We start from the raw sequence: 12161 nt of genomic DNA on the forward strand, positions 1-12161 counted from the left end.
TCCTGTCTTCCAGTCCAGCCTCGGAACCCGGTTTGCCTCAGATTCCTCATGTGTAAAATGACCTGGAGAAGGAAGGGCAAACTCTCTAGCACCTTTGCCAAGAAAACCCCACATAGGGTCACAGAGAGTCAGACATGACTGGCCTCCCACCCCCCATGATGTTATCTGTGGGGTTTTTTCTCTTAAAGAAATTAACAACAGTAGAAATTACCTGGTTAGGTGTTCTAATTATAAAGGTATAAATTACCTTAGATTAGTTACTACCTGTGTGCCCTTCACTCTGTCATCCAGCCTCTCCAGGCCCCAGTTTCCTCATCTGTAATAACATGATAGGACTGCAGTGTTTAGCTAGGAAATCTCAGAAAGGTGATCTGCCCAGAATGCGACCGTGATGCAGTAGGGTTAGGGTTGTTTAAAAAGTCTTTGTATGAGGCAGTGGGGTATAGAAAGAAATCTACCTTGCTCTACAAGAAAATAGAGGGGAAGGGAATGCGAGAAGGGAAGACAGATTGGGGGAAGGGGAATTGAAATGAATGGTCTTTTGGGGTGGGGGAGAGGAGAAGTGGAGAGGGGAGAGATGAGAAGAAAACTTTGAACTCAAAATCATGTGGAAGTGAATGTTGAAAACTCAAAATAAATTAATTAAAAATAAAATAAAAAGTCTTTTTATGTATGTTCTGTCTACAGGTACGAATCTCCAGAAATTGCTCTTAATTGTGGAATAATGCTGAGAGAATGCATCAGACATGAACCTCTTGCCAAAATCATTTTGTGGTCAGAGCAGTTTTATGATTTCTTCAGATATGTTGAAATGTCGACGTTTGATATCGCTTCGGATGCATTTGCCACATTCAAGGTAATCTAAAAATGAGGGAACTGATTGTGCACATGTGTGTGAGGGCCTGTACTGGGGGATTCACTTGAAGAATCATTTGAGGCCCAGGGGCCTTTGCTCCCATGTGAGGAGTCCTATATATGCTGCCTTCTTAGGAGGAGGACTGTTTGTTGGAATGACCCAATCGACAGCTGGATAGTTCTGAGTATTTGTATCATTCTTTCATTTATTTGAAAAAATCCAGTTCCTGTATCTGAGTCTCACACGACATACAGGGGAAATTTGGAGCTTGTATTTTTATATGTAGCAGTGTATAGGAAACAAAAATCTTTATGTTAATATTTAACTTTATTTTTCGTCTCCTCAAAAATGATGATTATGTTTCTTGTATAAGCTATTAGTCTTTGAAGAGCTGGGGAAATGCGCGTACCAGATAGAAGTAGTTTTTAGGGAGTTCACAGCTTCAAAGGAAGGTGAAGCTTCAGTGAACCTGACCCCCCCCCCCTTTTTTGTTTAATGTAAATAGTATTTTATTTTTTCCGATTACATGTAAAGACAGTTTGAACCTTGCTTTAGCACTCTCATCCTCCACAAAGGACCTGAAGACCTACAGCTCGTTTCCTTTCTCCTTTCCCACTTCCAAAACTTTTAGTGCCCAGGAAAACCCTTGAACACAGAAGAGAGTAGGTTTGGGAAAGCTTTGTGATGGAATCTCTTCAGTAGATGCATCCAAAGGCGCCTTGGAAGAGAGCTCTGGCGGATGAAGGAGCAAAGTGTGAGAGAAAGGGCTCTGTGTAGGCCGCGGCCATGTCTAGAGTCCAGGGGCCGCTTGTCGCTCCTGGGGAATTGACAGCAGGCTAAACTCTCCATTTTCAGGTGAAAAGATTTGTTAATTGAAACTAAAAGACTGAGTGTAACAGGATGCCTGAGGTGACAGTCCCCCTGGGTCCCAAGGGGCAGACTGTTGAAGCCCCAGTTCAGATGAGGAATCCTTCATTCCACTTTGCCGGCTCATTTTCTCTGCATGTGATATTAGTGAGGTTTTTTTAAAAAGAGATAATACTTCTGAAATAAAATGTACGTTTCAGTAAATGCAAAAAAATAGCACATTTTTACGAAACTGCATTAAGATCACTGGATGTTTCTTTCTGTACCAGTGAACTCCAGTCTGACAGAGCCCCCAGATGTATAGCCAAAGCCTGTGCTGGCCCTTTGCTTGTCTTATTCAGGGGCATCTTCATGGGTCTCCGTCTCCCCCATTCCTGCTCTCCCTTTGATCTTGTGTGTGTATGTGTGTCTCTCTCTCCCTGGAAGCTCCATCGTTTTCTTCTTTTCAGTTCCTTTGAGCTGTTAGATCCTTCCCAGAGATTACCTTTAAACAGTCACATGACTTGCTACTTTGGACTTCAGATTTGCATTTTAATGGTTTGGTTTGGTGGCTAGTGCCATTAGCTACTGGTGGCTTATGGTTTGTTTGAATTCCTCTTAACACAGTCATAAAGTGAATGTTTCTTATACTTGACTTTGTTTTTAGTCTTTCATTCACGGTATTTGCTGTCCCTTTCCCCACCCCATACCTAACCATTACGTTGGCTTTTGGGGGGTATTTCTTTTCAAATTACGGGCCATTTCACGTTGCTGATGCTCATGTTAAGCCATTGCATTTTCAGTTAGATTCCCCCTGAACTGAGTCATTTTTAACATATCAGAATTCTTTGTTGATTGAAGAATGGGCTAGAACTTTAGAATCCTTAAATATTGGAGAAAAGTTGTGAAACTCTTAATTTCTTTTCTAGGATTTACTTACAAGACACAAGTTGCTGAGTGCCGAATTTTTGGAACAGCATTATGATAGAGTGAGTCTATTTAAGATTATAAAATTGTGTATTATAAGTCTTAATTTCTTCTAGCTACTAGAAATGGATTGAATATTAAAATATTACAGTTAGATACTGCATAGAGTCATAGAATTTGAATCAGAAGGAACCTTCAAAGTACTTAAGATTTAGAACTGTTTTATTCTTCTTTGTAACACCCTTCCTTTCTTAGATGAAGGAACTGAGGCCCACATGCTGTGAAGCCCCCTGACTTCTACACCAGAGGAAAAATCATGCCTAGAAATAATTTGTGGCTCCTCATTCAAACACAGATAAAATGAATTTACCTGAAACTCTCTCTCCCTCTTTGAAAGGGGGAGATAATTAGGGGAAGCCCCCTTCTGTCTGTTTGTTACTCAGCCTCTCTCTGTGCAAGGGGCGTGGAGGGGCCTGGCCTGAACTGTTGTAGCATGGTCCTATCTCATCTAACCCATGCTTTTTGTAAGGCACAAGGCTGGCCGTGTTTGTCCCCTTGTGCAGTACAGGCACCATGTCTGATGTTTTGTGGTCCAGCTGGCCACACTTCCCTTTTCTTCCCCCTGCTCATGCTTCTTTGAGGAACACCCAGTCCTGGAATGTACTTCATGTCCATCAGAGCCCTCAGGCACCGCCTTCCCTGAGGCCCTCCTTGATTCCTGCACTTACAAGTGCTTTCTTTCCCTGTATTGAATTTAGTGCAGTGCATGTTAGTAAGCTTCCTGGCAGCTGTATGAGGCCTGGGCCCCTAGAACCCAGCACCAGTGCCTTGTACGTGGGAGGCTCTCCATGTAGGTAGTCTGAAGCACCAGTGCTGGAAACCTCTCACCATGCAAGAGCATCATCACTTTATTTATAACATGCAGGGTGTATTTGCAACAGCTTAAATGCTGCCTCTCATACCACCTTTTTGACTTTAGGAAGTCACTTAAACTCCATAGGTCTCATTTTCCTCATCTGTTAAATGAGTGGGTTGAAGTAGTGTTGTCTGGGGCCCTTTCTCACTCTTTGATTCTGTCCTAATCCTAAAGATTAGAATTTGTTGCTTTGGTGTAATGATAAATGCTTCCACCAGAGGGAGGGCTTTCCCAATTTTTGGATCTACTTATGGATTCTGTTTTTACTTAAAGACTGCCCTGTATTGAATATTTGTGTATTAGACTGGAAATTAATAATATAAGTATTCACTATAAGATCTAAAACTCCTAACTGAAGTCATAGATTGCTGATCAAGACTTAGGATCCAGTTCATTCAGCGTTTGGGCAAGTACTATACGATGAGCGTTTAAGGATTGTCAGATTTGGAGAGGGATGGTAGAGACGTGGGAAACAAAAGGGGTAATATGTACAGTGACTAAAGGTGTGCAGGGAGGAGAGAGCAAATCTTGTGTGATGAACATTGAGACAAGGGACGCTTTAAGATTTGAGTGGGTAACATTGGGAAATAAAGATGACATGGTATGATGGAATTAGGTTATCTAGGTCCTTGATAAATTAGTAAAACAAGCTTGTTTTTATTAAGAGGTAACTGTGTGCCAGATACTGAGCTAAGAACTGGGTGGGAATACAAAGAAAGGCAAAAAACCAAACCCCAAAGGGTCTCTGCCCTCCAGGAACTCATAGCCTAATGGGGAAGACAGTGTATACGTCACTAAGTACTTAGGAGAGCTATGAAAAATCGTAGAAGAGTCACCTTGGAGGAGAAGGCCCCACTAGGGGAGGAGATCAGAAAAGGCCTCCAGAAAGGGGTTCCACCACCAAGTCTTGAAGGCAGCCCAGGATATGAAGAAGGCAGAAGTGAGGATTGAGAGCATTCCAGGCTTGAGAAACAGGACCCTGTGCAAAGTTATAGAGACTGGAAATGGAGTGTTGTGTATGAGGGACAGCAGGTGGACCAATATGACAAGATGAGGAGTGAAGTGTAAGAAAGGACCCAGGCTGTGAGGGGCTCCAAATGCCAAACCCAGGACAATGGAGTGATTGTGGAGGTGACCAGCTGACACGATTAGACCTACACTTTAGGAAAATCATGTTCAACTCTGTGGAATATGGAGTGGAGTAGGGAGAGATTTGAGGCAGGGTGGTCATTTGGAAGGAAACTGTCATAGTCCTGGTGATGAGGTCTTAGTGAGTAGTAAGAAGGGACAGTACATAAGTAAAGTTCTACAGATAGAAAGGACAAGATTTGGCAGTTGATTGGATCTACAGGGTGAGGGTGAGTAAGGAATTAAAACAACCCTGAGGTTATGGACCTGGGAGACTAGAAGAATGGAGGTGCCTTCAACAGAGATAGGTAAGTTTGGAAGAGGAGTTTGTGGAGAGGGGTAATGAGCTCTGTTTGGGACATGTTGAGTTTGAGGTGCTTAGGGGACATCAAGATCAAATATTCAGTAGGCAGTTGCTGGTTGATGGAGGACTGGGATATATCTGGGAGTAGTTGACCTAGAGATCATTGAACCCATGGAGCTTATGAGCTCACCAATGTGAGAAAGCCCAGGGCAGAGTCCCAGCCTGGGAGCTGGGGGGTTCCCTCTGGTTAGCCAGATAGGAGCCATCTAGGACTAGGTTGTCAAGGTGTGATTGCCTGGAGGACAAAGGAGAAAACACCTTGAGAGTAGCGGACTGGGCAGGATTGGTGAGGGAGAAGATATGGTCAGGGCAAGATGCTAACCTGGGGAGGTACTGAGGTCCTGGCAAGGGTGAAGAACAGGTCAGAAGTCATAAGGCAGAAGGAGGTATGCAGTGACCGAAGACAGTGACCCAGTAAAGGAATCCCAGTGTTCACGAACAAAGATGTGGCACCTGTGTGAGTGGTGGCAAGATGAAGGGTATGATAGTTCCTATTTGCAGGTAAGCCAGAGGTGAGGAGTTATGGGGATTGAACAGATTAGGGATTTGGGTGCTAGAACATCAGTATATGTATTAAAATCCTCCAGATAACAGGCAGTAGGGTAGGTAGATTGGTAGAGAAAACATTTAGGAAGGGCTTTCTGTGTGCTTGGTGCAAGGCCCAGCTTAGTGAGGGACACTGATCCAGGCACATACCTGGAAGGAAAGAGAACATCCTGGCGCCAGGATCTGGATTGGGGGATAAACTTGGTTAGTGTGAATGCCAAAAAAGGAAATTGTTGCCAAGTGATGGTAATAGAAGAAAAGTCTGAAATGGCAGTGGTGAGCAAAGTGGTCTTCCAGTGAATAGGTGGGGTAAGAGAAAATGTGTTGCTGATGGTGGAAAAGGAAGCTGAGGAACTGGTCTTATCAGCGGGAAGCTAGTTCTCAGGGAGTGAGAATGGCAAAGGGTAAGATGAGGGCAGGTGTGCAGTGGGAAGAGATCTGGGGTAGGACATTGTGGAGGAAGGGTCAGAGAAGGGCGTTGTTCTTGGGTATCTGGGAGTTCAGATCAGAGTAAAAGCTGATGCTAGTATGCTAACCATTGAGGAATGAGTGCAGAGTGGATGGGAAGAAATCAGACCCCATGGCGGGGTGGATGCCTGGTTAGGAGGCACAAGGTAGCCAGAAAGTAGGTTTGGAATTTATGTTCTAAGTGACAATGAGTCATCATAGAGATTTAAACAGGGCCAGTAATGTAATGAAGTCTCTATTTCTGAAAACTGTACATTGAGTAGATTAAAGGAGAGTGAACTGAGGGCCAATGCTAGCCAAGGAGTGGTTCTAGTCATCACTTTGAGATCTCCTGAAGACCTAGCCTGAGAATGGAGAGGAATCAGAGTGATTGATGAAAAGACTTGGTGTTGGAGTTGGATTTCAGGGTAGCAGGGGTCCCCGAGTTTCTAGTGAGGAAAGCCAGAAGATGGAGGCTTGGGAACCCCTGGGAGAAGAGAGACCTGGAAGGTCAAAACCTGGGGCTGGAAAAGGGTCATATGTAACTTTCTCATTTTTATGTGGCATTAAACTTAGTTCATGCTTAATATTTGGGGGGAAACTCATTAATGTTTATTTTCTTCTCTTAGTTCTTCAGTGAATATGAAAAGTTGCTTCATTCAGAAAATTATGTGACAAAAAGACAGTCGCTCAAGGTATGGTCATTGGCTTTATTTTATTTCTCTGTTGAAATTTGGGGAGAAGGAAGTGGCATTCTTTTGCAGGGCAGGGGCCTCAAGCCTAGTCCTGTGAGTGGGGACTAGTCGTTGTTATTGTGGAAAACTTGAGGTTTTTGTAAATGAAATTCATGTAAAAGCTTCTGGGGAGGTGTTATTAAATGTTGAGGTTCTTCAGTACTCCTAGACAAGAGGCATATTTTCCCATGAAAATTTTCAAATCATTTGAATTTAATTGTGGCAGGCTCTCATTTCTTTAGTGATTGCCTAGTGGTGACCTTCATAATCTAGAGTCCATTGGAGAAGTAGGAAGAATTAGGAAATAGAAAAACTCTGAGCAGCCAAAGCAGAGATCATAGAGTCCTCTCTACTTTATATAGGGCTCCTGAGACCCTTGGCCAGAACTTTAAAAACAAATGCAGTTCTAGCAAGCTTGGTTATCTGTTTTTTTTTTTTTCTGGCCAAAGCAACTAAAAACAGCAAAGTAGAATTGGTGTGGAGCCATGAACCTCATCAGTCCATCAGCTAACAAGTATGTGTGAAGCACCTGCTGTGTGCTTGGGCCCGGAACATGCAAAAGACAGAGAATAAAACTCAAATTCTGTCTGACAAGATTGAGTTTCTAGGTAAAATATAAAGTCCTGCATTAGTTTTTAAAAAAGTTATGCGTGTGTACAAGATGGAAGAGAGGATGCTTTAGCATTTCATTTGGGGAAAAAAGTTAGGGGCCTTTACTGAGTGTAAGCTTGTTGTGATTTATGTGTACAGGACAGCTGCCCCCAAATGGAGTGCCAGGCAGCACTCATACTAGTGTAAAAGAATCTAAAACAGGGACTCATGAGGAAAAATGCCGTCTGCCTACAGAGAAAGACCAGTGGAGTCAGAGTGCACATGGAAGCAAACTAGTTTTTACTTTCTGTATTTCTTTTACCCCTTTGGCTCTGTGTCTTCTTTCACAACATGGCCAACGTGGGAGACTTTTCAGAAAAGTTATGTAGAACGACAAGCCCCACTCTGGTGCCTGCCTCTGCCTGGCTCAGAGGGGACCCCAAGAGCAGACTCTGGCCTGGCCTGCTCAGAAGGTCATCCCAGGGCTTGGAAAGCCAGCCATTCTTCACATTAGTCACAGTCCACATTTTTCAGGATCAGCAGCTCTTGAAGCTTGTCTGCTAAGTGGCAGAGGGGTTGTCATCAGTGTTAGCTCCCAAAGTGGGGGCTCCTCTGTTCTGAGTCATCAGGGTCACTACTGCCCCAGGTAGTGAGGGCCTGGGAGGGCAGGGGGAAGGCTAGCTGGGAAGCTGACTTGAGCCTTTTTCAGATATTTGAAGGATGGTGTGTGGAAGAGGAAGTGGGTCTACTCTCTACACAGTGTCAAAGTCCAAAACTGGAATCGGAGAAGTTGGAGGGTGGCAGGGGGCAGAAAACTTTTTCTCACCATTTGAGATGTCCAATGGGAGAAGGAGCTGCCTGTTCAGGTATTCAGGCAGAAACAGGAGCGGCGCTCTGAGAGGGGGTGGCTGGCCCAGATGCCTCTGAGGGCCCCCTCCTACTCCTAGGATCTGGTTGTTCACCAGGCATCTGTTAAGCACTGAGATTATATGTTCATGGTGATGATCCTGAGTCATTGAGAAAAGGGGATATGCCATTTGGTGTGCTCTGAGCAGAAGGCTGCAAAGTATGAGATCAGTTTTGGAAAGGTTTCCCTCATCCCAAGTGATGAAAATATCCCCCACATTTGGGCTCTCGAAGCTGTTCACTAGGTGGAGCCCCTCGGTTTCAAACAAATCCCTTTAAGTGAAGTGTTCTTATGATTGATTTTCCTGCCTCTCTGGCCTTTTGTTCCTAACCCAGCAATGCTTGTTAAACATCTCTCCTCAGCTTCTCGGGGAACTCCTGCTAGACAGACATAACTTTACAATTATGACAAAATACATCAGTAAACCTGAAAACCTCAAACTGATGATGAACCTTCTGCGTGACAAGAGCCGCAACATACAGTTTGAGGCCTTTCATGTCTTTAAGGTATTGTGCTGAAACCATTTCCTGGGGTTGCAGTGTGTGAGACATGGTGTGGACCCAATTAAAGTTCTGATTTCTGGAGAACAGGAGGACAGAAGGTCTGAGGCTGAAACTGTTTGCATTGAGAAGAAAGTTTACATTTTTGCTTTTAAAGTGTTGTTAGGTTTCCATTTTTGTACCTATATATGTCATATGGTGGACACCTATCACCAAACATCCTGAAAAACAGAATCTCTGTTATAAATAAGCACATTTCAGAGCACGGCATTTGAGCTAGCCCGGGCCTGGGGTAGTCAAGAGTGAGCTAACCTCCCTGCTTCTTCTTTCCTGCAGGTGTTTGTAGCCAATCCTAACAAAACACAGCCAATCCTAGACATCCTCCTCAAGAACCAAACGAAGCTGATTGAGTTTCTCAGCAAGTTTCAGAATGATAGGACCGAGGATGAACAATTTAATGATGAGAAGACCTATTTAGTTAAACAGATCAGGGATTTGAAGAGACCAGCACAGCAAGAAGCTTAATCTCCAATAAATAAACATCTAAAATATTAAACCCAAGTCAGCATTTGCTGTTAGATATTCAGCATCAGGCACTCGTATCGATTCATGAGGAACATTACTGCTAATCTGCTGTTCAGTGAACGGTTTTTCATTTTTCCTTTTTTCCTTTTTTTTTTTTAGTCCAAGTTGAAAAACATAGCTGCTGCTTTCTTGCACATTAGAGCACCGTGTGGACCTTTTCTTGATCTTTCTGTCATTTCAGAATTCAAAGACACTGCTTGTTTGAGGGGTCCTAGGAATACGAGGTTTCTAAAAGCCAACTCAGAGGTTCTAGTTTGGTTAAGTGACAGGTTGCATGCTTGCCAATCTGATTCAGTCCAATACATTTGCACTTACTTGTTTGAGATCCAGCACAACATGACCTGTGCACACCTGGCCCCATTAGTATCCGATTGTATGCCTTGATTTAAAAAAACAAAACCGAAATGTTTAGTGCTTTATCTGTAATCAGAGGGGAAATGTATCAAAGAGGTGCACTCTGGGGGATAGTCGTCATGCTAATAATAAGCTGATAGATGTTGCAACTTAGCAGTTTTTCCAAAGTGTGAATGAAGCCTGAGAAAGTTCATAAGGAAAAATGTATATATGCTTTTCAGTGCTTTCTAGAAAAAACATTTTTTTTTGACTTGATTGATTTTTTTGAGACTTGTCAACTTGGAGATGTTCGAGGGTTTTTGTTCATTTTACTTTTTTGAAGGTATTTTAAGACAGTAGAACTAGCAGTGACATTTCAGTTCAACAGTGCTTACAGGTTTCTTTTGTATATAACTACTAGACTACTCATTTCTTTAAAATGATTTAATTTGTACAGCAGAAGAATGTTATTGTATTAGTCTGTAACTATTACCTAATATTGAGTTTTTGCAAAAATGACTGCTCCTATGTCATTGAATCTCTCCAGTCCCATGGAGATGCTGACTCCACACTTTCCCGAGGACTTTCTCTAACTGGGTGCCATCTATTAGATGAGGCTCAATAGAAACTGGAGCCAGGAAACTGTATTCTTCCTATATAATATTGGCCAGATCTATGAATAAATGGTAAAGATGATGCTCCATTCCTGCTGATTCTTTGGGTAAGGGGTGGGGACCTCCAGAGAGCACCCCTTTTTCTTTCCTACTGTCTCCGTGGTCCAGTACAATAGTTGTGTGACTGAAGAATGGAAGCCCCGGCTTCTTGTAGACTATGACAAGTTCTTAGTCGTAGACTTTGTGCAGGAAAGGTTCCCCACCACTCCCACCCCTGCTCCCCACCCCCATTTCCTGCCCCTAGATATTGCAAATTATCAGTATTTACACAGAATTGATGTTGCATCACTTTTGTTACTGTGACCACAACCAAACAGCTCCCACTGGAACGTAGCTGAGCAAAGTGATCAGGAGCAGCGGGGTCTGCTTTCTCATCAAGCTTGCCAGGATCACAACTCAACAACTTTTGGATCACATTCTGAAAGTCCCAGTGCCGCCTGGCTGCAGTGGATTCAGGACTTGATAGAATTATCCATCCTTTGCTAGCCTCTCTTCATAATGAAATCATTTCTCTGCTGGTAGAATGTGATTCTGTTTGTATTTTGGTTCATTTTAAAGCCTTCATGAAAGGAAGCCAGATAAGAGCATGACCCTTAAGAAAAGGGAGTCCATTTGGTTCTCTTTAATGGAAATGATGCTCAATATTATAATTGATCTTTTTAAAGCAATCTTAAATTACTCTGTGCAAAATAATTCGCATTTCCTATTGGAAATAGGGGAAGTGACTTAGCTTCTGGAAAAGGAAATTTTCATTCTTTTTAGAAAGGCACAAGTGGCCACAAGAATTGTAAGTATTACCGTTTGTGTTGCCTGGCACTGTATGATAAGTGGTTTTAGTGCAGATACCCTGATCACGGTTGAGTGGAATGGAGTTTATTTGCCAAGATATTTCTCAGAACATCAAAGCCTCCACTTTGGCAGTGTGTCCTAGCACTAAAGTTTTCTGTCCATAGAGCAGAAAAAGGGGAGGAGGGAGAATGTGTGAAATGGAGCCTGGGCTTGGGACTATCCCATTAGGTTCTGGAGGCAGTTGCTGTGGTATTTTTTCTTTATTTGGGTTTGTTTGGTTTTTTTTTTAAACAACAGAATGTGAAAACATTGACGTTGAGAAAAAGTTGTGTTTTAGAGTTCTGATCATTTGACATGTTTGTAGTATGGAAAACTTGTACTGAAAGTGGTTTCTTCTCAAGTGTTAGGAAGGCTCACATAGATTAAAGCAGTTATTTCATGGGACTTTTACCCTTAAAAAAAAAAGTAGAGATGTATACAATTGTAACTACTGCATATAAAAGCATTTCATTTTGCCCAAGGAAAATGCATTTATATTGGAAAATCTGGCTGGCCCTGTAATTTAAATTGAAATAAAATTTTGAAGAAACAAAATTGTCTGCTTTTGTAATGTGTTTTGAGATACTGGTATTCATGGATGTGACTGACTTCCATTAAATGGTGTACAAATATCATCTTCTGTAACAAAAATAGCCAGTGTGCACTTCTGAAAAGAGACTGTTTCAAAGGAGAATTTCACAGACTCATAACTCTCACCACAAAATGCTCATTTTCACTGCATACTTCTTTCCTACCTATTGTCATCTGTTTCTCACTCTTCTGTGTCTGATATAGGTGTTTTTGTGTTTATTAATAGTGTCCTTTTGGAAGACTATAATAATGCATCATGGTTCACTTTTCAAAATGCATCAGTAAGTAAATTTTTCCCCTAAATAACAATGCAGAGCTTTCATCTGACATGGCCGACATGACCTAGCGGGAAAGGTGCCAGCCCTATAAGCCTTCGCTCTGATTTCCT

General features: G+C 42.5%; 1 protein-coding gene across 3 annotated transcripts in view; it reads left to right on the forward strand.

Moving 5' to 3' along the window:
• CAB39 (calcium binding protein 39) overlaps nt 1–11737 on the forward strand; it is a 111535-nt gene extending 99798 nt beyond the window's left edge. For all 3 annotated transcript variants that reach the window (XM_072640511.1, XM_072640513.1, XM_072640512.1), the window contains exons 5-9: nt 688–856; nt 2632–2691; nt 6660–6725; nt 8625–8768; nt 9099–11737. In XM_072640511.1, coding sequence (XP_072496612.1) covers nt 688–856; nt 2632–2691; nt 6660–6725; nt 8625–8768; nt 9099–9287 — 628 coding nt within the window. In that variant the 3' untranslated portion in view covers nt 9288–11737. The remainder of the gene's footprint in view (nt 1–687; nt 857–2631; nt 2692–6659; nt 6726–8624; nt 8769–9098) is intronic.
• Nucleotides 11738–12161: the final 424 nt, after the last annotated feature.

The sequence above is a fragment of the Notamacropus eugenii genome, chromosome 2, assembly GCF_028372415.1.
Source record: "Notamacropus eugenii isolate mMacEug1 chromosome 2, mMacEug1.pri_v2, whole genome shotgun sequence".
In the NCBI taxonomy this organism is placed as follows: Eukaryota; Metazoa; Chordata; class Mammalia; order Diprotodontia; family Macropodidae; genus Notamacropus; species Notamacropus eugenii.